The following is a 25,734-nucleotide window of genomic DNA, read 5'->3' on the forward strand; positions in this document are numbered from 1 at the left end:
ATTGAGAGATAATTTTTATTTTAAATGTTAAAATTTCATTTTTTTTCTCCAACTTACAATTTTTTTTATATAATTATTTAATATAATTCAATTTATATGATATTTTTCATTTATAATTAAACAATTCATTTTAAATTTATACGTATCTAATTAAATTTTATACAATATCAAATAAATTTACCCGTGCGGAAGCACGGGTATCTTACTAGTTTGTCTCTATTGAAATCATTGTATAGGAGAATCAAAGGAGTTGATGTTCTCCCTTCCCCAATCTTAAAAAAACTGAACACCTGCAAATGTAATCGATATACAATATGTCTATTTTTAATACATTTTGAAAATTATGTTGTAAATGGCCTAAATTAATGTACAAGAGATCCTACTTACGAAGCTTCACGACCTTTAAAAATTGTGTTATTTGACTTCTTAATTAGTTCTTATAAATTCCATTTTTTTATTTTAGTTGTAATAATAATTTTATTGCAATTATATATGTCACTACTTTCTAATAAAAACGAAGAAAATACAACGCTACAATTTCTTCAAGTTTAAAGTATAATGTATTAAATATGACCTAAATTCTTTTGTTCAATAAATTATATCATATTAACAAGCTTAATAATATATTACAATGTTGCTATAAAAAATTGAAAGAGTTAAGACCTACAAAAATATTTCCTCACACTTTAAACTCTAATTTATTTTCTCAATATCTTATTCAATATACTATATGTAAAATTACATCAATAAAAAAAAATTGGCTTTATACCACCCGGTTTAGTCCGGTTCGGGGGCGAATTCTAGCATCAACTGATTCCATCCCCTCCCGATCGCAATTGCGGGGATCGAACCGTAGTTCTCCCTACTAAGTCCAGCGCCAATCATCACTGGACACAAAAGAAAAAATATAGAAGAGAATGCTTTGAAATTTTTAAATTTATAAAATTATAATCTTAATAAATTATAAATTAAAAATATTTACAATAAAAAAATTTTAAAATATGATAATAATTTTCACTAGCTTTTTTAAGTCTTCCCGCACATCGTGCGGGTTAACATCTAGTTAAAAATAATGATTATTTTTTATTAATAATTAAGTATGCTTTTGATTTTTTCAAAATATCCACGTTCTAACTTTAGAATCTATCAAAATGTTTGTAAATTATCCTCCCTCCAAAAATAAAAACAAAAATATATATTATTTCCCAAATTATAAAAATAAAATCAACTTTTATCTTTTAAAATATAAAATAAAATAAATTGTAAATTATATTAAATTTACCTACTTTCCTTTTTTTATACCAATAATCCATTAACATTTCATAAAAAAAATGTTTTATATCTTTCTATGAAACTTTTTTTATTAAAAATATAAAACAACTTAATTCTAATGATTATATTTTGATTTTTTAAATAAATACGATGTATGATTAATGTGACAATATCCTCTTATTATATTTTGAAAAATAAGTAATTTTACTTTCTTTGATGTAAATTTTCATTTAATTTTGTCGAAAATCCTTAAAATAAATTTTCTATAAATTCATTTTTAAGTTTAAATATAAGACAATAAATATTAATTAAAGAGCCATAAATCAGGCAAGAAATGCAAGAAAAAGGAAACTGTTATTTATGTATTTGCTACAAATCATGGATAGCCTAATATATAAATCAATAGTTCAAATGAATTCTTGCGTTTCTTCTTTACAAAATATTCTTACAAATCATCATTTTCCTTAATTAAATTCATCTTTATTTTGGACCCTAAATAAAATTGGAAACTATTTTACAGTTATGGAAATTATTTTACCGAATCCTATTCCATTCATAATTCTAATTAAATAGGATTTAGGTTATTTTTAAATTTAAAAGGTTCCATAATAACGGTCTCTTCCTAATCCTATTTCTATTCTTTTTGCCTTTGGTTTACCATTTTTTTCATTCTCTAAACTAAGGTTTACCTGCCGCCCCAATTTCAGTACTGTTGCATATTAGGGTTAGTTATCTATAATGTTTTTTTTAAAGTTTCTGAGTGAATAAAACGATATAACACTTGTAGATTTTAGGTATAATGGAATAAAAAGATTAAGGAGTATTTTATGATGCTCATATCTTAGTTGTGATGTTGATATTTGTTTTTAGGTTAACGACTTGATTTCATTTGTTGTGGCATTGAATTTTAATGTTTTAAGGTATGTTAAGAGTTTTTTTTGTTGATTTATAGTAGAAATTTTAGAGTACTTGAAATTATAATAATAATGAAACTATGTTTTTCTTCTTCTTCTTCAGATTAGTATATAACTGAAGTTTTTGATATGACTTCTCATTCATCACCTCCTGAAATTGATATCAAAGCTGAGTATTGTCCGGAAGCTGTGATTGAGTGGCACCGGTTATCAGGTTTAGAAGATCGCAAAGAAAGTCTCAGTAGAAAGGATTTGGCTTTGAAAGCAAAACAACATCTCTTTTATTTAAAGTGGAAGTTTTGGCATGTTAACAAAAAGGGTAAGTGGGAATTGCGTTATACTTCGCCTGTAAATGGAAAAAATTATATATCTCTTAGGAAGGCATGTGAGAGTTGTATTGAAGATGGGGGTTGTTCTACCATACCCTCTTCATCTTCAACAACGGTACAAGTACCATCTACAATAATTTCGTCTCCAGAGAGACCAAAAGATTTTGGCGAAACTGATCAATCAATTTTTAATGAGGATTCTGGGGACTTTACTCTTCAAAAATGCAATGTTACTACAATTGATGGGGGCTATTCAACCATACACTCTTCAACAATCGTGCAAGTACCATTAACTACAACTTTCAATAATGATTCTCAAGTGTTTAGTTTGAGTTCTCTTCAAAAACATAATGATACTACAATTTCTGAAGATGGAGGTCGTCCTATCATACACTCTCCAACAACAATGCAACCACCATCAGTAACAATTTCTTCGTCTCCTTTAAATTTGAAAAAGCGGCCGAGAGATTTTGGAGAAATCGATCAATCAACTTTCAATGAGTATTCTAAAGCCTTTAGTTCGTATTCTCAAAATTGTAATGTTACAGCAATTTCAACATCAAAGATAAATGAACATGTGAGTACTTCTAAATCAGAAGTTACTAAATCACAACGTCCGTATAAAAGACAAAAGATATCAAATATGAGTACAATGGATAAAAATTTAGAGGATTGTGATCAAAATGAAAAAGTACTAAATATGAGTATTTTGGAGGATAATTCAGAAGTCTTTGAAAAAAGAGAAGAGGTACTAAACATGAGTACTAGAGAAGGATGCACATTTATTTCTTCGTTGGTAAAGAATCGAGTTTTGGTTCCAGGGACTAACGTGTTCTGTCGTGGTAGTAACAATATTGTTAAAATTGGGAGTATAGTTTTTGATGGTATTAGTTGTCATTGTTGTCAAGTTAATTTCAATATTACTGAGTTTGAGACGCATGCTGGTTGCACAAGAAATAGTCCGCCCATTAGTATTATGTTGGAAGACGGAAGATCAATGTTGGAATGTCAAAAAGTAACTCTGAATTTGAATTTGCATGATTGAAATGGAAAATCAAATCATTTTCTTACCAAATTTGGAGGTGGCATAGTACAAGGTGTTTGTTTAGTATGCGGTTTTGGAGATGGCATAGTACAAGGATGCACTTTTTATTTCACTTGAATTTTTATTTCACTTGATTTAATTAGGTCTTGATTGAATTTTAAATAGTTGTGGTTTGAAGTGGTGATGGTGGCGGTGATGTATTCATACAATGCATGTATGATATAGCACCACCAACAAAGACCCTGTCTTTTTCTTTTTTATCTTTCCGTCAATAATTACTTAATGAATATTATGTTATTTTGCACCCTTTGTGAAGTTGAACGTATCTTCTCAAGTTAAATAGATATTTTGCATCGTTTTTTCAAGTTGGATGTATGTTCAGTTTCATTATATAATGCTGAACCTGTTGGTACTGCATCACGTCAAGTGAAATTGCAAGTTTTGTTCCTATGTCTAATTCCACGGACTATATTTTGTCTCAACAAAAAAGGATTTTGTTGGGTCTTCTCAGAAGTTGAGTTGCCGGAGTATGGATGTGAACCTTAGGTGGAGGAGGTAATATTTGTTTTGTTTGTGAATGTGCACTACTTGTGCAGTTGTCTTCTACATTGTCTTCTGCTTCTCAATTATCCCACCCAACCAAGATATACTGTGTTGGCAGGGTGGTTTGGAGGGGGGTTTCACAGTGAACATACCCACTTACTAGTATCTTCAAAGATTCACTATCGCTATGCTTTTGTCTTATGATTATTGTAGGGTAGAATTTCACCTTTTCTGAATCATATCAGGTTACGAAAATTTCTTTCCTGACTGAAAGAATAAAAATGTATAACGATATTTTAACATAACGCCTACCTTGATTCTACCAGGCTCAACAAAGGTTTAACATGTTATGTTGTTGACGACATGTTATGTTGTTGACGACATGAAGCATTCAGCTCAACAAGATTACAGCTTTTCTTCAACTAGGGTAATCAAATGATCATTATATTTTTTTGAAAAAAAGATTGTTAACCTTGTCTGTTTTGATTTATTGGTAACATCGAACAAATAAACTGTCAAAGATTGTCTTCACCAGACTGAAGAAAACAGAAAATGAAACAATACAATTCCTATCTGAATGACATGTATGCTAGCGCTAACATTATTATACTCAGCCCCTTATCGGTGGCTTGTAGAGTTCAGTATTGCCGTTTACTGACATAATAATTTATTTTTTTTCCGAAAACTCCATCATGTAGAAGGAGGAACACAACCAATTCAGTTGTCACCATAAACCCACTTCTCTGAATTGCTAGTGAAACTAACCAATTCCTCTGGCTTAAACCACAACTTAATCTCATCCTTTGCCGTCTCTGGACCATCGCTTCCGTGGATGATATTTCTGCAACAATAACATTATAAGATGACCAAACATAGAGAGATAAAGTAAACTAGCATGTTTATTTTGATTCTAGCTAACATGTTTATTCATAAAATATTATATGAATTTAATTTTTAATATAATATGGAGTAGTATTGTATTACCTTCCAACAACAACGGCGAGATCACCCCTAATGGTTCCAGGCGCTGATTTTTGTGGATCTGTGGCTCCAATTAGTTTGCGGCCGTAGGTAATAACTCCCTCTCCTTCCCATACCTATGACATTAATTTTTGAAAAACATAAAACACAGATTAGAAATATAAACACCTGCTTGTTTGGTTGATTCACAAGGTTATAGTGGGCAAATAATTTCTAACCATTGCAATAACAGGGCCAGAGCTCAGGAAGTCACACAATCCATTGAAGAAGGGTCTCTCTTTTAGGTCGTGATAATGCTGTTGGGCGAATTCCTTTGTAGGAATCAATACTTTGATTCCCACAAGCTTGAACCCTTTCCTCTCGAAACGAGAAATGATCTCTGAAATCTGGAAAAAAAACAACAAAACTTTTAACAATCTAAATTTTCGTCTCAGGCGAGTAGAAGAAGTTGCATTGCATTATGTAGCATAGACACATCGGACAGAAAGTGTGTCCAGTGTCTTACAGCAACACAACACTGACACAAGTGGTTACAATCAATCACTTTTATTTAAATAATTGTTGATGTCTATATGTCAATGTCGTGTTTGTGTGTCGGTGTTTCATAGGCATTGCATCTACCTCACTGTTTCACAAACAAATCATGAAAAAATGTAAGAAATATAGTATTTTTCACATTACCAGCCCTCTTTGCACTCCGTCAGGCTTAATGGCAATGAAAGTGCGCTCCAGCTGAAAAGGAAAAGGTAAACACATGATTTGCATATTTTAATCATTACCAAAAAACAGAAAGAAAAAAAAAACAATGACAGGAGTTTAGATAGACATGCAGATCGAGATAAAGAAGTTATGCATACCTCGGCAGCATGCACCTCTTGATCTTGGATCAGGTAAGCTGCAAGACATAACAAAGAATAAACAGAATTATTAGTTGAATATTCAGTTAAAGTTGAATATTGTATCAATCTGAACATACAGTGTCTTTTTTCAATTTTGTCACACAAATTGACCCTTTTCTATTGCATACATCTCTCTTCTATTGTCTAAAAATTTAAGTTAATGTCATTTAAATAGAACTAAGAGGAAGTGTGCAATTTTCTCAACAAATAAGGAGGATTAAAATTTATATAAAAAATAAAAAAATGAAGGGTATGTACTATTAAAGCATACTTTAGAAGAGGTAAGTACAATTTCCCTTTTTAAACTGTGCAACATTGAGAAGCAACCGACGGATTCAAAACATAAAGTAATAAAGTAAACCGTTGAGAATTTGTCCAAAACTTTACAGTTAACTAGTAAACAAAAACAAACTTGTAAGAGGATAGGTATCCAAGATGAAAGGTAAACAATATACTCAAAAATAAAAACACCAACACCAAAAAGTAAAAAGTGAAAGAACAATATTGGATTTAACTAATTCAGAGGCTTGGTGAAAATTTGAAATGGATAATGTCAAGATGTAAGGGGTACCAATTGGAAGTAATAAATTCTATATACTACATCCAAAATCATAATTTTATTCCCCTTTAGGTGGAGTAAAATGCAATTGATATGGAAGAGGTCTCGGAAGCTACAATGCTAATATCAAGCAAAGTACAAGGCTCCTCTTCCTTTTCTAAAAGACACAAATCATCATGTTTTCTTGTAACCCAAATCAGCATATTATTTTAATTTCACATTACAAATATATCACAAAAATCCAAACATTATGCCGACAGCACATTAGTGACACTTCAATCGAGATTGCAGCAAGTGCAGAAAATAAACAAATTTTTTTAGATACATTAAATAATCAATAATAATTTATATGCTCGATTTATATATAGTTCAGATACATCAATTATTCAATTTGATTCAAACTAATGAATCAATAATAATTGATATGTCCGGTTTATATATAGTTCAAATACATTATTTATTCAATTTGATTCAAACATGAGTACTAACTGCGTCAAATTTGTGATTGCAAAAATCCAAATCTGTAGTTCTCAAAGTGATACACATGATAAGATCTGATATCAATTGATAGGAAAATGTAATATAATAATATAATATGTAATATCAAATAACAACCAATACAAAAACAGCGAAATTGTAACTAGATATAAATGAACCGAACCTGCAGCAGGAAGAGCGAGTGCTCCTGCAATCCAGGAGGTAGATCCATTTCCAGAACCAGTTCTCCCGTAATTTGAAGCATAAACCGGAACCTTTCTAATGGATGCAACAGCTGCAGCCGCCGCTACGGCGCGTCCTTCTATCAACACAATACATCTCAGATTCAGGATAACAAAATCCAAATACATTTTGAAACTCCAATAATAATCAATATGAATCAGATACATGAGAGAATGAGAAATGGAACTTACGAGAGTGAAAGGAAGCGGAGAGAAGAGACCTAGCGGCTCTGGAAGCAGATTTGCAGAGATGTGAGGCCATCTTCGTCGTCGACTACAGATTGATGAGTCGATTGCAGGATGTGTAGATGAGTGATGTTAGGCTCTGTTCTCTTCTCACTCGCTTTTTATTCTCGTTTTTTTTTGCTATTTAGTCCTTTCTTTTTTCTTTAATTTCGATTTTTGGCATCTTCTAATTATATATTTGCAAACTGAGATATTTTTACATTTTTTTATTAGAACTGAGATGTAGATGTGAGTGAGCTATTTTCAATTAAAAAAAGAGAGTGGGAATTTATTTTTTAATTGATAAAAATGTTATCATATCTTAATCGTACTAGTATTATTAAAACTAATTAGTGGTAGTTGAGATTATACAAGATTAGATGCCTAAGTTAGTTAAATGTTAGATCTAGATCTTTTATTTTAGAGGCATTTAAGACATTATGGATTACTTTCGTGTACATCTGTTTTTTATAATAGTTTTTTTTTTTACTTATTTTATTTATTTTCTTATTTATTTTTTTATTTTATAAAATATTAAAAAAAATATTGGAAGTTGTAATTATAATTTATAAGGTTGGTGAATAATAGAGTGCGGAGAGAGAGAGTGAGAGAATGAAAAAGAGAATTAGAGAGGGTATATTTAATTCATTCCCAAGGACAGGTATCAAACAAATATAACTGAAAACTCTCATATGTAATCGATTGCCCTAGTTATATCCAGCCACTGACTCAATTTTTAACTATATGTTTCAAATGTAACTAATTGACATATTATGTTAACCGGTTGCATTTAGCTACTGTAAGTTTCTGTTTGACAAAATACAATGGGTGTAACCAGTTACATGCACGTGAGTTACTCTTTTTTTATTAACACACCACCTTAATTCATGTGCTTCAAGTCTTCCATACCCATATGCTTCTTCAATCTCTTGAACACTTCAATCGTCACTCCTATGGTGAGCAAATCGACCACTTGGCATTCGCTTCTACAATATCCCAATCTCAAAATTTCTTCACTAACAAGCTCTCTCAATTAGTGAAACCTCATTTCAATATGCTTGTTTCTTCCATGTGCAATGGGGTTCTTAGCAAGGTTTATAATAGAAACTTTATCAACCATGAACGTTATAGCGTCACCCTCTTTGCTGCCCATCTCTTTCAACAAATCTATCAACCACACGGCTTGGCACACACACAACGAAACTACAATGTACTCGGCCTCAAAAAAAGAGAATGTCATTATTGGTTACTTCTTTGAACACCATGAGATTAATGTTTCATCGAACATAAAGATGTATCTAGTTGTAGACTTTCTATCATCCTTATTTCTGCACCAATTAGAATCAGTAAAATCGAATAAATTGCATTTTCTACCCTTGTCCACTACAGGAAAGAGACTTTTGCAGCCAATAGATCCTTTGATGTATCTTAGAATCCTCGTGACTACTGCCAAGTGAGAAACCTTTGATCTCTCTATGAATCTACTCGCAATACTGACACTAAATGCCAAATTCAGTCGCGTCTTAGCATTCATAACATGTAGCGCCTTGTTCTACATATGAATCTTGTAACCCTTTTCATGTAATTGGTAAATACTTAGAAGATTACACTTGATTCCGGAAATATACATCATATCCTTTATCAAAGAATGTCTACCAGCCCTTCTCTCTATCAATACATCACAAATCCCTTTCGCTGCTAGAGTGGTATCATCCGCGAACTTCACATTGTTCTTCATGGAACGATTAATTGTAACAAATCAATATTTCCTCTCTGGTATATGTGTTGAACACCCAAAGTTCAAATACCATTGATCTCTATACTATGCTGCTTCTTTCAAAGTCACCATGGCGTTTTCTTCAGCATGTAGCTGGTTGGCACAAAACTGCAACCGATTACATTTTGGTTCTACAGTGTTTTTCAAATTGTTGATGATGTTATCTTGTAACATGCTGGTGTTGCATTCTTCTTATGTGATCATGACCGAGAGTGTGTTCTTATCATTAAACTACTGTCTTGCAACTTTATCTTCATGTTCTCGAGGTTCTTTCTTGTTGGCATTACATTCTCTTGTAAAATAATCAATTTTTTGACAATTATAACATTGCACACTGCTCTTGTCAACAATCCTTCTACCTCCTCTACCTCTAAAATTGCCTCCTCTAGAGTTGTTTGATCCAACAACCCTATCTCTATTGTTTTCAACCTTTTGGAATGTTGAATTCTTGAAATTTTGGGACTCTTTTCCAACAAAATTCTAAAAGTTCCCTTGACCTTTGCTCATGGGCGACTTTCCTTTCGCCTTCTTGTATCTCTCACTAAAGAGGAATTGGAATGTGATTTCCTCCTTTGTCTTATCAATATTCCTTTCCTCCATTCCTTGCTCATGTGCTTCAAGAGAGCTTTGTTGCTCCTCTTTGCTCATCATTGTAAGATCCTTTGATTTCTCAATCGCTACGACTATGTTATTGAATCTTACCGTCAAAGAACACAAGATTTTTGTGACAACATACTCCTCAGTAATCGCTTCTCCAAATGTTTTTACTTGGTTCACCAACCAAATAATTCTCGTTATAAAATCATTGATTTTCTCTTTCTTCTCCATTTGAATCAACTCAAACTGTCTTTTGTGAGTTTGTAATCTCACAACCTTCTATTTGTCAGCTCCTGCATATGTCTTCTCAATAATCTTCCACGCTTGTTTCGAAGTACAATCACAAACTTTCTCAAAATTATCCCTCTCAATGCATTGATGGATAAAAAATTGGGCTTTATAATATTTCTTCTTTTCTTCCTTATGCGACACTCTTTGCTCTTGAGTAGCACTTTCTATAAGAGGATTCACACTATTCTTGATCACATCAAGAATCTTGGTAGCCAAACAATATCTTCATTTACTTGCACCATTTGTCGTAATTATTCGCATCAAGGATGAGTAAATTGCAGAGATTCTTTCATTGGAGACAAAGGTCATTTTCGCATACCAGGTGTTTGATAAATTGAACCAGACTCTTGATGTCAAATGTTAAACTTGGAATCACAAAGTTGGGGAATAATTGAGTGTGGAGAGGGAGATAGTGAGAGAATGAGAGTGAGAGAATTAGATAGAGTAATTGAGTATGAAAGCATGCATTAATTTATTCACAAGATACCCAGAGACTATGTATACAACAATACAAGATGGAGTACAATTATCAAACAAATAAAATTGAAAAACTCTTAGATGTAATTGGTCGTACTATTATGACAACCAATTACATTCAACTATTGATTTAATTTTTAACTAAGTGATCTTTATATAATCGACTGACAAATTATATCAACCGATTACATTTAACTATTATAAATTTTTGATTGGCAAAATACAATGGATGCACAACCGATTGCTATTATGCCAATCAATTAGATACAATTGAATTACTCTTTTTCTAACATACACTCAAAGTGTTTCTCTTGCCACATAGATAAACGAACTCGCTTTCCTAAATTTTGTCATTTTATGAAAATAAATATATAGTTAATAATTCTATTAAAATTATATTTGTGAGTTTAGAGAGGACGAAAAGAAAATTTGGAGAAGTAAAGAAATAAAATAGAAAAAACGTACATTTTTTAGCAGGATTGATTAACTTATTTCGATAGTAATTTTGAATTGAATTATTGTGTTTAATAATTTATTATATATTAAATTTTGTTGGATTTAAATTTTTTACCGAGTAAATGTGTACGAATTTTTCAAGATGATTTGATATTGCATATAATAGATTTAATTGAATGAGTTTAATTGTTATGCACTATCAGTGTAAATTTTTTTACACTATCAATGCATCACAACCACTCAATTATATTATTTTTTAAAATATTAAAATAAAAGTCAAACACTTTCAATAGATTAACGGTTATGATTCACTCACAGTGTAAAACTTCTTTACACTGTCAGTGTATTCTAATTAAATTCTAATTGAATATGTACTTTTTTTTGGTATAAAAGATGCTTAATATATTCAATTACACAATTATAATTGTTAATTTTTTTTAAAAAAATGTATACGTATAATCTATTAAATAAGAATTTTGAATTCAACGATCAGATTAATAAAATTTAATATTTATAGTGAGTTATTAATCCAAATAATGCAATTTAAAATTTCAAATAAGTTATAATTTTTTGTCTGGGTATGTTTTTTAAGAGATTATAGTGATTATACTATTTGTATTATGAAGTGAAAAAACAAATTCTCTCATTACTATTAGATTATTATTTCTTCCCTCTTTTTTCTCATTCAATTTACTCAAAAGCATTCCATACCAAACTTGCAAAGAAAACTTAAGAGTGTGTTTGGATGAGGTAATTAGAAATTTTAAGGGAATTTAAAATTCAAAGCAATTCAAATGATTCAATTGAAATCCATTCATTTTAAATTATTTTGTTTGGATGAAGTATTATGGTAATTCATTGTTAGATTTTTTGGGTCATTTTTTATAAAATATAAATTTTTTGGACCAAATTAAAAAATTGAAAAGTAGGGACCAAATTGCAATTTTTAAAAATTTGAAGGACCAAATTGTAAATTTTAAAAATTATCAAGGACCAATTTGCAATTTTTTAAAAATTTTTGGGGTCAATTTTATAATTTTGGAAAATATGAGGACCAATTTGTAAAATTTGAAGAAATAATAATAACAAATACATTCTATGGAACATGAGAGGAATTTCAAATTCTTTGGTTTTTGGTGTCATTTCAAAATGATTAAATTTAACTTAGATGAAATACTCCATAAATTTCCATCATTTTAACAATTCTTCATTTTTGTATCCAAACAATGGATTTTGGTCAAATCATTTTAAATTCCCTCAAAACATTACTTTCTCTCATTAAAATGCTCCATCCAAACACACTCTAAAAGAAAAGTGAGGGATTGTACCAAAAAAAAGAAGAAGAGGGATTAAGTTCAAAGTCACTTTAGAGTTTAGACACAACTATAAATAATGGGTATTAGGTTCTCTCTCGACATCATTCTTAAATTTGCAACTAACTAGTACTACTATCTTCCTCCATAAGCAAATCTAAAAGAGAAAAGCACATGTTTGGACGTGCAAGTGTGCAACACAAGCTACAAAGATGCTATCAACATTGTTTGTTGGGTTGGGTAGTTAAAAAGTGTGTTTTATTTTCTGTCGTCTATTTTTGTGGGCTCAAAATTTACACGCGTTTTCAGAACCGTACATTTCACTCCAATAGATGCAAGAGTTTGGTTTTTGCCTTTGAGTTTGTACATGATTGACTCTACATCTTTATACTGTACTACTATTCTTGAATATTGGTTAAGGAATCAATAAAATGAAAGTTTGTACCAAAAACAAATTAAATATTTTTTCAAAATACAATAAGAATAATGTTACGCGGATCCACAATTTTACAATAGGGATGGCAAACTCTTTTAATTATTTTAGATTAAATACTATTTTTGTCCCTTATTTTATCTTCCATCCGTTTCACAATGATTCTCGTTTTAATAAATAAAATTTGTTTTAAAATGAATGTCATTCTTACATTTTTAATGTAGTAATGATTGCTATTTTTTTAATTATGTCCTTTAATTATTTTACTTTATACTACTTTCAATACATTTATAATGTTAATTTAATAAAAGTGCAATCTATCATGATAATATGATTAAATTTCATAATATGTGTGCAAAAACCTTAAACGATCCTCATTTTAAAACGGAGAAAGTAAGAGATTCAGTTTGATCCTTTAATTTTTAAAAAGATCATTTTAACTCTTTAATTTTTCAAAACAAATTAATCATTTGCATACAAATGACAGCAACACGTTAACTTTTATTAATGTGACAAATAACTAGTAATATATATATATATATATATATATATATATATATATATATATATATATATATATATATATATATATATATATATATATATATATATATATATATATAGGGCATATCATATGAGAATGACATATTTATATGAGAATGTGAGAATGAATCTGAACCATTGGATTTTAAAATAAATGGTGGAGATTATGAGTGAATCTTTTTTTTCTCTCTCCTGTATCTTGAAATAAATGAAGTAGGAGAGAGAAAAAAAAGATTCACTCATAATCTCCACCATTTATTTTAAAATCCAATGGTTCAGATTCATTCTCATATTCTCATATAAATATGTCATTCTCATATGATATGCCCTATATATATATATATAATTTGTGTAGATATTTATAATATTAAGGCTTAATTGTAATTTTGGTTCTTATATTATGATCTTACTGAGCGGATAAGATGACCAGCAACAATGAAGGCTTGAAGTTCGGGATGGTTGATGGGAAAAAGGGTTGTACCTACAAGGCACTCCGATGCCAAAGTAAGTAGGTATTCCACAAGGTACAACAAAGTGAGAAAATTTGGGGGTGGAAAAGATTACCTTGCCCTCTGTGTGGAGAGGGCTATTTATAGGGTATTCTTATGCGGATAAGACTCCTCCTTCTGAGGCGTATATTTAGGTGACACGCGAGCTGGTTGTTTACCGGGCACGAGGGTCCCTCGTGGTCGGCTGTCTTCTGAGTTTGCCCAGAGCGATCGGGCGGAACTTGTCACGCGTGGTCTTAAAGTGTCTTAGGCCGAAGGCTGGATTGGCCCAATTATACTGATTGGGTCGGTCCAGAACATATATATATATATATATATATATATATATATATATATATATATATATATATTTTTTAGTTTTGGTTCCCCGATTTTAAAATCTGGAATTTTAGTCCTTATATTTTAGTTTTTTTGAGAATTTTGGTCCCCTAGCAAATTTGAAGGCAATTTTAAGTGAAATAGCACTCACATTGATGATGTGTCAATGCTAGTTCAGCAGTGAACTGTTTAAAAAAACTATTTTTATTTAAGATTTATGTTGAACATGTCATCAATGTGAGTTCCATTTCATTAAAAATTGCCTTCAGATTTGCTGGAGACCAAAATCCTCAAAAAACTAAAAAAAAGAGACTAAAATTCCGGATTTTAAAATATGGGGACTAAAATTAAAAAAAAAGATAATAGGGAGACCAAAATTGCAATTAAGCCTAATATTAAATAATAAATATAATTGTATAAAGAATAATTTTGTATGGTAGTTTTGTGTTCAAATGTATATTGAAAGTAATATTTATATATAAAAAAATTGTGTGAATTTAAGTGATCGTGTCCCGCTAAAAATTTATCACGGGTACATTTATTTGATATTATATATATAATTTGTCTAGATATTTATAATAGTAAATAATAAATATAATTGTGTGAAGAATAATGATATTCATGCATTTACATAAGTTAAAATAATTTTGTATGGTGGTTTTATGTTCAAATGTTTATTGAAAGCAATATTCATATATAAAAAAATTGTGTGAATTTAATTGATCGTGTCCCGTTAAAAATTTATTTAATACGATATAAATTTTATTCAAATAGACATGTAGACATTTTATTGATAGTGTCTCGTAAAAAAATAAAAATATTTACATTGGTTCAACTTTTTGTATTAAATATTTTATTCATAAAACTAGGAATCTAGGATAAACTGTGTGAGAGATATAATTGGTTGATATAATGGGTGAGTGATATAGTCGAGAGAGTGAGAAGTGTATAGAATGAATATGTGAGAACACGTGGGAGTATATGGTTTGATTGAAGTGTATAAAATTAATTGGTTTATGAAAAGACAAAAGTAATCTTTTTACTTTGGATTTTTTTAAAAGAAAAGGGCAATATAGGAAGTGTGCTGAACTTCTCTTTTATTTGCTCGATAGGAGATAGGAGATGAGATCATTAACATTTAGCGATCATCAATTTAACGACGAAAAACAATGACTAAAACTAATTTCTGGATTTTGAAATATTCTTCATTAAACTTAACACCATATCAATTTATACTTTAAATATTGTGAAATATTGGATCGAACTCTAGTATTGTCGAATGGTAGCTTCTTGGTTCGACAGTTCGACAGAGTTAAGCATGAAGTCGAAGGATTGTTCACATGCTGGTGTCGAAGTGTGCATGCTGTAGTCGAAGATGGGTCTAGCATGCAGATGTCGAAGATGCTAGAGTTGTTAGCATGTTAAATTAGGTTTTAGTGTTTAAACCCTAATTTGTTAAGTTAGCTTGTTTATTAAGTTGGCTTGTGTAATGGGCCTTGTGGAAAAAGCTCATTAGTTAGTATGTTAGGTTTTATTATAAATAGCATACTAGTCTCTCATCATTGCTAAGCTGCAAATCCTAATTTAGGGTGAGAGAGGTTATTTGTTATTCTTGTAAACTTGTAATCTTGTTCTAAGAGAAAGTGAAAGAATAGCAGTTATAACCAATTCTTGTGTTCTTATTTTCTTCCCTAATTCCCTATTATACTTTGTTATTGGTATCGTTTTTCACAACAAATTGGTGCGGTGAGCGTGGAGAAGATGCCTTCAACAAAGTATGAGATTGAAAAGTTCACCGGAGTGAATGATTTCGGTCTGTGGCGCTTGAAGATGAAAGCCCTACTGGTTCAGCAGGGTTGTTTGGAAGCGTTGAAGGGAGAGGCAGCCATGAATGCTGCATTAACGGCAGCGGAGAAGACAACTATGATCGAGAAAGCACACAGCGCAATTCTGTTGAGCCTTGGTGATAAGGTTCTCCGGCAGGTATCAAAGGAGACGACGGCATCAGGGTTATGGGTGAAACTTGAAAGTTTGTATATGACCAAATCGCTGGTAAATCGACTCTACCTGAAGCAAGCTTTGTATTCATTCAAGATGATTGAAGACAAAGTATTGGCTGAGCAGTTGGATATGTTCAACAAGCTAATTCTTGATCTTGAAAATATTGATGTGAAGATCGATGATGAAGATCAAGCGCTGTTACTATTGTGTTCTTTGCCTCGATCACATGCTCACTTCAAAGAAACTCTCTTGTATGGAAGGGAGTCCCTGACGTTTGAAGAAGTTCAATCAGCCTTGTACTCTAAGGACTTGAATGAACGAAAAGAGCATAAACCTTCGACTGTTGGCGAAGGTTTGGCCGTTAAAGGAAAACTCTTACGAAAGGATGGTAAGTTCGACAAGAAGAAAGGCAAAAGCCAGTCGAAGACTTACAGTGGCGAAGCATCTGGCATTCGATGCTACCATTGTAAGAAGGAGGGTCACACAAGAAAGGTGTGCCCTGAACGCTTGAAATATCATGGAGGTAAGGATAATGGCAATGCTGCCATTGTTCAAGATGATTTCGAATCATCTGATGTTCTTGTGGTTTCAAGCAGTGACTCTAAGAAGGAGTGGATTATGGATTCAGGTTGCACTTGGCACATGACTCCAAACAAAGACTTGTTCGAGGAATTATGTGATCAAGATGGTGGATCAGTATTGCTGGGAAACAACAAGGCTTGCAAGATTGCAGGTGTTGGATCTGTGAGATTCAAGCTCCATGATGAGTCAATAAGGTTGTTGACTGAAGTCAGGTATGTTCCTGATTTGAAGAGAAATCTGCTTTCTCTTGGTGAATTCGACAAGAAAGGATATGTTTTCCAAGGAGAGAAAAGTATCCTAAGAGTCATGAAGGGTTCGAAGGAAGTCTTGAGAGGCGTGAAGAAACAAGGCTTGTATACCCTTGAGGCTGAAGTTGTAAGTGGTTCAACAAATGTTGCATCCACGAAACCGTTGTCGAAAACAGAAATCTGGCACATGAGATTGGGCCATGTCAGTGAAAGGGGTCTGGTCGAATTAGGGAAACAAAATCTGCTTGGTGGAGACAAAGTCGAAAAGCTGAAGTTTTGTGAACCCTGTGTACTTGGAAAATCTTGCAGAGTGAAGTTCAACAAAGGCAAACAAAGAACACATGGATCCCTTGATTACATCCATGCTGATCTTTGGGGGCCTGCAAGGTGTCCATCACATTCAGGAGCAAGGTATTTTCTATCCATAGTAGATGATTATTCCAGAAAATTATGGGTATTCATCCAGAAGACTAAGGATGAAACTTTTGAGAATTTCAAAAGTTGGAAGACTCTGGTTGAAAATCAGACTGGCAGAAAGGTCAAGAGGTTAAGAACCGACAATGGCCTTGAATTTTGCAATGAGGCATTCGACAGTTTTTGTGCTGCCTCTGGTATTGCAAGGCATAGAACTACTGCAGGTACTCCACAGCAAAATGGTTTGGCTGAAAGGTTTAATCGAACTATTTTGGAGAGAGTCAGATGCATGTTGACTAGTGCAGGGTTAACAAAGGTGTTCTGGGCTGAGGCTGTTTCGACAGCAACATATCTGATAAACAGATGTCCTTCGACAGCGTTAGATATGAAGACACCTGAAGAAGTTTGGTCGGGACATCCACCAGATCTCGACAAACTGAGAGTATTTGGCTGCGTAGCCTATGCTCACATTAGGCAAGACAAGGTCGAACCTAGAGCTCTGAAATGCATGTTCATGGGATACCCTGAAGGAGTCAAAGCTTATAGGCTATGGTGCCTAGAGCCAGGTCACAGGAGGTGTATCACCAGTCGAGATGTAGTTTTCAATGAAGCTGAAATGGCTTTTAAGAAAACTGATGATGTTGGTCGAAGTACAGAAACATCTGACGAAGAGCTGGAACAGGTAGAGATTCCTGTTGAGGTGGAGCATGTTGATGCTGAATTGCATATCCCAGATGAAGTCGAAGAAGAAGCAGAAGATGCTGAAGTTGAGGAAACTGACGATGACTACCTATTGTCGAGAGATAGGTCGAGAAGAGTCATCAAGCCACCTCAGAGACTTGGATATGCAGATCTTATAGCTTATGCCTTAATCTCTGCAAGTGAGGTTCTAGACGAAGAACCTAGAGACTATAAGGAAGTTATGAGGAGTCGAAATAAGACTGAATGGCTGAAGGCCATGGATGATGAGATAAAATCTCTTCATGATAATCATACTTGGGAACTGATCAAGAAACCTGTTGGGGCAAGGTTAGTCAGCTGTAAATGGATTTTCAAAGTTAAGGAAGGAATTGAAGGAGTGACGTCGAAAAGATACAAGGCAAGGTTAGTTGCAAGGGGTTTCACTCAGAAAGAAGGTGTCGACTTCAATGATGTGTTTTCTCCTGTTGTGAAGCATAGGTCCATTCGAATGTTGCTTGCCATGGTGGCACAGTTCGATCTTGAACTGGAACAGATGGATGTGAAGACTGCGTTCTTGTATGGTGATCTAGATGAAACGATCCTGATGAGGCAACCTGAAGGGTATGTCGAAAAGGGAAAAGAAGATTATGTGTGCAAGCTAAAAAGATCTTTATATGGGCTGAAACAATCTCCTCGACAGTGGAATAGGAGATTCGACAAGTTCATGACACACATAAGTTTCATTAGAAGTCAGTTCGACCACTGTGTTTACTTCAGATTTCGACCTGGTAATTCATTTGTTATTTTGTTGCTTTATGTGGATGATATTCTCATAGCAAGCAACAGTGTCGAAGATGTGATGAGGGTGAAGGCTGAACTCAATAAGGAGTTCGATATGAAGGATCTGGGAGCTGCTTCCAGGATTCTTGGAATTGACATTCGAAGAGATAGAAAGAAGTCGAAGTTATGCCTATCTCAAGAGGCATATCTACGGAAGATTCTTGAAAAGTTTGGTATGTCGAATTCGAAGCCAGTTGTGACTCCAACAAACCCTCAATTCAAGCTGAGTATTGATCAGTGTCCCAGTACTGATGTCGAAAGAGCCTATATGAATAGCATCCCATATGCTAATATAGTCGGTTCTTTGATGTATGCTATGGTCTGTACTAGACCCGACATAGCATACGCAGTAAGTCTTGTAAGCAGGTACATGGCGAATCCTGGAAAGGCTCACTGGCAAGCATTGAAGTGGATTTTAAGGTACATAAATGGGTCTCTGAATAGAGTCCTAATTTATGGTGGAGCCTTGGGTGAAGATAGTAAAGCAATAATAGAAGGCTATGTCGACTCTGATTATGCAGGTTGTATGGATTCCAGAAAATCTATTTCTGGATATGTTTTCACTATGTTTGGCACAGCAATTAGTTGGAAAGCAACACTTCAGAAGGTTGTTGCTCTATCAACCACTGAAGCGGAGTATATTGCCCTAACTGAAGCTGTGAAAGAAGCATTGTGGCTTGAAGGTTTTGCGAATGAGCTGAAACTTCAAGGTCGAGGTATCACTGTTAAATGTGATAGTCAAAGTGCAATACACCTGTCGAAGAATTCAGCCTATCATGAGCGAACTAAGCACATTGATGTGAGGCTGCATTTCGTCAGAGGAGTAATCGAGCGTGGAGAAGTCCAAGTGCTGAAGGTTTCGACTGAAGACAATGCTGCTGATATGATCACCAAGACATTGCCGAGTTGCAAGTTTTTCCACTGTATGCAGTTGATAAAGCTGCATGAAGAAAGCTAGTTTGTTCCCTTGACGTTGTAGAGTTAGGTCCAAGGTGGAGATTTGTGAAATATTGGATCAAACTCTAGTATTGTCGAATGGTAGCTTCTTGGTTCGACAGTTCGACAGAGTTAAGCATGAAGTCGAAGGATTGTTCACATGCTGGTGTCGAAGTGTGCATGCTGTAGTCGAAGATGGGTCTAGCATGCAGATGTCGAAGATGCTAGAGTTGTTAGCATGTTAAATTAGGTTTTAGTGTTTAAACCCTAATTTGTTAAGTTAGCTTGTTTATTAAGTTGGCTTGTGTAATGGGCCTTGTGGAAAAAGCCCATTAGTTAGTATGTTAGGTTTTATTATAAATAGCATACTAGTCTCTCATCATTGCTAAGCTGCAAATCCTAATTTAGGGTGAGAGAGGTTATTTGTTATTCTTGTAAACTTGTAATCTTGTTCTAAGAGAAAGTGAAAGAATAGCAGTTATAACCAATTCTTGTGTTCTTATTTTCTTCCCTAATTCCCTATTATACTTTGTTATTGGTATCGTTTTTCACAACAAATATAATAAAATTTAAAAGAAAAAATGAATGGATTAATTAATCTATGTCATTACAAACCCTATCAAGTGAGCAACCATTAGTCTTGGACCATTCTTTCCCCTTATTCTTGTTACCTACTAAACTTAGACAGTAGAACATGGAGCATCAAGATCTAGATTTCTTCTACATGAGTTCTGATAAACCGCCTCAAGATCTCATGACAAAAAAGAAACCGATGAAGTTTTCCTTGCTTTGTTACTTGTTGTTTTATGGATTGTTGTTTTGTTATTGGTTTATGTTTTTCTGAAACCTTAAATCCTTGCTATAAAGCCGAACGAAGAACTTAGACTCAAAATACACACTATTCTAAGTCCTAATGCCCACACTTAGGATTGTCTTAAAGTCTCTGGAGATAACATTTCCCACCACCAAATACAAGTACGAAGGACCGTCTTCATAGAATTCATCATAGTCACCATCATCACAGCCACTTGAAAATAAAGATCGTTCCTGATCACCACTCTTTTTTGCATAGTTTTTACTATTATTTAATTTTTCAAGTGGTGCATTACTCAAATAATGTATACTTCAAGCATATTTGGCATGCTCATAACTTAATAAATGTCAACAACACTTATTGTTTGGGTAGTTCAGTATTATCTCAGTTTTTATGCTTCATACATAAATATACCAGCTCTAATTTAAATAAGGATTGCTCAAACTTTATAAAGCATTAATAGACTTCGGTAAGAGCCAAAATTGACAAATAAAGCATATTTATCTTCATTCAATTACTGAAAACTAAGGCTTAAAAACATACTTACAAAGTGGTATAGGTTTCATGCCACTAAACTCATCAAGTGTGTTACATCCCAAATCTAACCATTAGGAACTGATCTATCAGAATCTATTTTGCAGTAACTTTCTAAAGCTGTTAACCAAGAGTCCACCTGAAAGTATGAGGGAAGACATTATGTTTAGAAGTTTTAAAAATTAAAATGATCAGCTAAGTCAGTTAGAAGTCGTCCATATTGTAGAACTGAAATAGAAAAATTCAATAACAACTACCAAAACTCAAATTATCTTAATAGCTTGGACACACCTGAATCATAGAACTGCTTGAGCACTCATAGCGATATCCATGACGAGTTAGAATATAAAAGGCATGTTGAATATCATCATTTTCGTATTTAAAACTTGGCAATCTTCCTACTTCAAGAATATCAGATAGAAGTGTTGAGTCTTGAGGACTTATATCTGCAATTTTTACACTTTACCACTAAACAAGTATTGATGTCTTGTAAACAGATGTCGATAGAGATGAAAAAAAAATTGACTGAGCTAACCATTTTTTGGTTGAGTGACTCAACTTGTCAGTCTATGTCATATTTTTAGTTAAAAAACACAAAATGGCCCTAAAATATTTTCAGCTACAAAAATGAATAGTACTACCATCATTTTCGTGATGAAATATCTATGAAACACTGACACAGACATGCCATCGACACTGAGATTGACACACCCATATTAAAATTCTCAAGTTTGCAATACTGATAAGAATTTTCCTATATCTGCACTAAACTACTCATTAACCAACAAGTATTAATGTATAAATGAAAACTAAGACTAGTAGGAGAAAAAAAAACCGAGGAGGAGTGAAGGAACACAGCTAATGGCCTTACCTGTACACAACAAATATAAGAATATACATGCTCCATGGAGAACGACAAAGCGTGGAAGCCGATCATCTACTTCAGTATCATCTATAGGTTCGGGCTCTCCCGGAAGTGCTGACCATCTCTACAGAGAAAGACAAAAAGCACATCAATGCCAACTTGTTTGGTAAAATAATAATTAAGTACCAACAAACAAAAAACAAAATTAATGCAGGGCTGGACAGTTAGTACAGTTCTAATATGTAAATAGCCTGATAGACGAGCTGACCGCAAAACTTCATCAATATGTTGCAACCTGTGTAAAAATAATCGTTTTAAACCAAAGAAGTCTAACACATCTGGAAGAATCGATAGTACGGAGTGAAGTGGAGAATAACGAAGAAAAAACGAAAATTGAAACTCATTATAGTCTTATTAGTTACTACACAAACAAGCACATGTGTGAAACTTATATTGCATTATATAATGACTACAAATCCCTAAATAGTTCAAAATTATGGATCACTCACTGAGCTTTCAAGTGAGCTTCCCTTTCCTCTAAATCAGCAAGCTCCGATCGAAGTGATTCTACTTCTGCAGCTGTAAGCTCAACCTACAGAACAGAAGTTTGTATAAGTAAGGATATAACAACATCTTAGCCAATGAAAAGCGATCCAAACCGCATAAGTTTCCAGAGTCAAACCTTTTCCTGAGCTCCAGTATCGGACCCCCATGACAGTCTTCGTAGAGTAAACAAGTTCAACATGAAACTTGTCCTAAATTTTCTTGGAGTCCACAGCTGGGGCGAGGGCCTAAACTAAGCTAAATTGAGTAACTTACTTCAAATAAAATCTCAAAGTCTCGGAATAACTTTATATTGTTTTTTTTTTCCTATTCCTTTTATAAAGCAAACAATACCTTACAGATTGATCAATTTCAGGTTCTTCGGCAGTACTAGTAGATGATTTTCTGCTCTCAGGAGATTCTATACTTGATGTTGGAATTTGAAAGTGATCCGGAATGATATTTAATTTTGCAGGTCTATCATCCATGACATTGAACTTTTTTGGAGAGAAACGAAAATCATGTACTTGATGGTGAAACTAATGATAACTGTGGAGGCTGATTTATCCTGAAACAGTACCAAGAAGTTAAAATAGAATCATTGGCCTCAGTTACCATTACTGAATCATCAAATGCTAACCAGTTTTGCTTCAAAGAAACAGATATCAAAACAATATCAACAATTTAAATCTCACCATTACTTGGTTATATATTACTCCATGAGTCTATCAGTGTTACTGTTATCAAATAGCGGCGCCATGGCCGCTATGGCGGATGTACATGGCGGTTTTTGGACTCACCGTAATGGTAAATATAGGTCAATATTGTGGATTTTTCCGCTATAACGGCGCCGCAAAGCGGCCTGTATAGTGGAATTTTGGCTCCCCATCATGGACCGCCATCAACAAAATTGGAGTCTATCGAAGACTTGGAGTGTATTTGGATTTCATTTTAAAAGGTACAAAGTTCAAACTATGAGACAACCCACGAAGAGAGATTGATTGACTCAAAGCCTCAAACATACACTTGAGCCCTTCCGACTTGAAAACCACAAGCACTATTAAAACCCGATTAACCATAAAGCTCAGGTGCAACATGGTGTTCTGCTATAGTATTGTTCCGAGCTGTCCGCAAGGCTCCATGAGCAGGCAATCCTTCGCACGAAGACACCGCCAACCGCCCAAATCAATCTGGCGGCTGACAACAATCTGAGCCTTGTCACACGCGTTCAGTTGTCAACCGTTCCTCCTACTTAAGGAAGGAAGCGTCCCATTTCTCAAGTATCCAAATCCTCTCTCATTCAAACACCACTTTTCACTCTCATGCTGACTTGAGCATTGGAGTGCTAACCTTGTAGGTCAGCCCCCTCTCCACTGCATCGGAAGCTCAAAACCACCGCAACAAACTCTCATCCTCACTTTCCCATCAACTCTAGTTCCACTAGAGGACAAGTATAAAGATAAAGCTCAAATGCATTTGTTTCAAAATCCTTTCCGACAGTCATTCTCATACTCCGCGCGATAAACCCAATCCCACACCCTCACTCCGTCACTCATCAACTCACCAGTCACCAGTCATCATCTTATACAACATAATCACCACCTCCAACACAATACTAACATTTGTGATTAAAAAGAAAATAGCAAGGTAGCTGCTAAATAATAGGATGTAAAAAAACAGAAAAATCCGAAAACAAAATTGAAACCCTAAACCCATAGTATTTAAAAAAGGCAACAAGAAACGAAAATCGGAAACAACTCAAAATCATAACTAATATTAACTATTAAACTAGATCAAGCCAAATTAAAAAGGATCAAAACGCAACAATCACAAGTTAAAAACACAATTTAGCATCATAAATATCACAATAATAAGAGCGAAAGTAAGTATGGATCAATTAAATTGAGCATGTAGTACAGTATTAGGCACAGCTTGCAAGTTACAACAAGTTCCAAGTCACGATTATAAGAAACGAACAGAGAAAATTATAGAGAGAATGATACATACTGTAGGTGAAGGTCAAGAAGCTGTAGAAGGTAAAGGTTGTATTGTATTCCAAAGACGCGGGTGTGTTCGGTATATTGCCGATTTTTTTTCTGTTTGGTGTTTCAGTTATCAAGGAAAGACAATTTTATCCTTCAATTCATCGGTAGCTCCCACAACAACGCCGCAACCAACATTCATTCGTGTGTTGACTACAACATAAAAAAGGACAACTAGGCCAAATGCAAACTGATAATGCTTTAAAATTAAATAACATAAAACAGGACAACTAAGGGCAAATGTAACCAAATGCTTTAAAATAAAATAACAATATAAAAAACAAAAGATTTTTTGTTAATTTTTTTAAATCATTAAATTTCTTGAGTGCTAAACAATAAAAAAAATTAACTTTTAATTCATTCAAATATGATAGTACAATTCTTGTCCTTCCTTAAATTTGTTGATACATAATGATTATAGACTAGTTTTATTTTTTTCGAGTTAATATTTAATTCTTTATATTAATTTTTTTGTTCAATAAAAAATAAAATATACACTCTTATTCTTTTAAGCATCAAAAATATATTTCATTTTAATCTATTTTATTTGACAAAATTATATTAAAACTAATTTAATTATAATAAACTCTAAATTATTTTTAACTTATCATATCAAACTCAGAGCCAATTTGTTTCATTTTTAAAAAAAAACTAGATTTTTTTTTTGTATTTTTTAAAATATAACAAGTTTTTTATATTCGTTTTTTCTAAATTGAAACGTTATTTTTGACATCATATAACATAAACAAACATTATTGAAAATCAAAACATAATCAAAATCGCAATTTTTTTCAAAAAATAATATTTAAAAAATGATTTTTATGAAAATCTTATTGAAATTACTTCAAAATTAAATGATTTTTTAAAATTTTGATATCCATTTTTTTTTAATAAAAAATAAAATTTATTAAATAACATTTTAAGAATAACTATTTAAAACAAATTTTTATGAAAAAAAATTTATAATTTTTTTACACAAAATAATGTAACACTATTAAATATTTTTAAAAAAAGCCAAAATAAATGGGTCCTCG

General features: G+C 32.9%; 3 protein-coding genes across 3 annotated transcripts; 1 reads left to right on the plus strand and 2 right to left on the minus strand.

Annotated features, from left to right (window-relative positions):
- Window positions 1-2,315: 2,315 nt before the first annotated feature.
- On the plus strand, window positions 2,316-3,560 carry LOC131605948 (uncharacterized). The gene has a single exon (XM_058878235.1). The coding sequence runs from the start codon at window positions 2,316-2,318 to the stop codon at window positions 3,558-3,560; it is 1,245 nt and encodes a 414-aa protein (XP_058734218.1).
- Window positions 3,561-4,567: 1,007 nt separating this feature from the next.
- On the minus strand, window positions 4,568-7,613 carry LOC131603715 (nucleoside diphosphate kinase III, chloroplastic/mitochondrial-like). The gene is made up of 7 exons (XM_058876132.1): window positions 7,454-7,613; window positions 7,204-7,341; window positions 5,942-5,979; window positions 5,766-5,816; window positions 5,303-5,470; window positions 5,088-5,200; window positions 4,568-4,944 (listed from the first exon to the last, which is right to left on the minus strand). The coding sequence occupies exons 1-7, from the start codon at window positions 7,521-7,523 to the stop codon at window positions 4,821-4,823; spliced, it is 702 nt and encodes a 233-aa protein (XP_058732115.1). The 5' UTR covers window positions 7,524-7,613; the 3' UTR covers window positions 4,568-4,820.
- Window positions 7,614-21,139: 13,526 nt separating this feature from the next.
- Window positions 21,140-24,869, minus strand: LOC131603714 (uncharacterized). Its single transcript, XM_058876131.1, has 8 exons — window positions 24,666-24,869; window positions 23,013-23,226; window positions 22,798-22,906; window positions 22,625-22,707; window positions 22,347-22,410; window positions 22,122-22,239; window positions 21,542-21,696; window positions 21,140-21,389 (listed from the first exon to the last, which is right to left on the minus strand). Exons 2-8 carry the CDS (start codon window positions 23,144-23,146, stop codon window positions 21,318-21,320), a joined length of 735 nt encoding a protein of 244 aa, XP_058732114.1. The 5' UTR covers window positions 23,147-23,226; window positions 24,666-24,869; the 3' UTR covers window positions 21,140-21,317.
- Window positions 24,870-25,734: the final 865 nt, after the last annotated feature.

This window comes from Vicia villosa, linkage group LG5, assembly GCF_029867415.1.
Source record: "Vicia villosa cultivar HV-30 ecotype Madison, WI linkage group LG5, Vvil1.0, whole genome shotgun sequence".
NCBI lineage: Eukaryota > Viridiplantae > Streptophyta > Magnoliopsida > Fabales > Fabaceae > Vicia > Vicia villosa.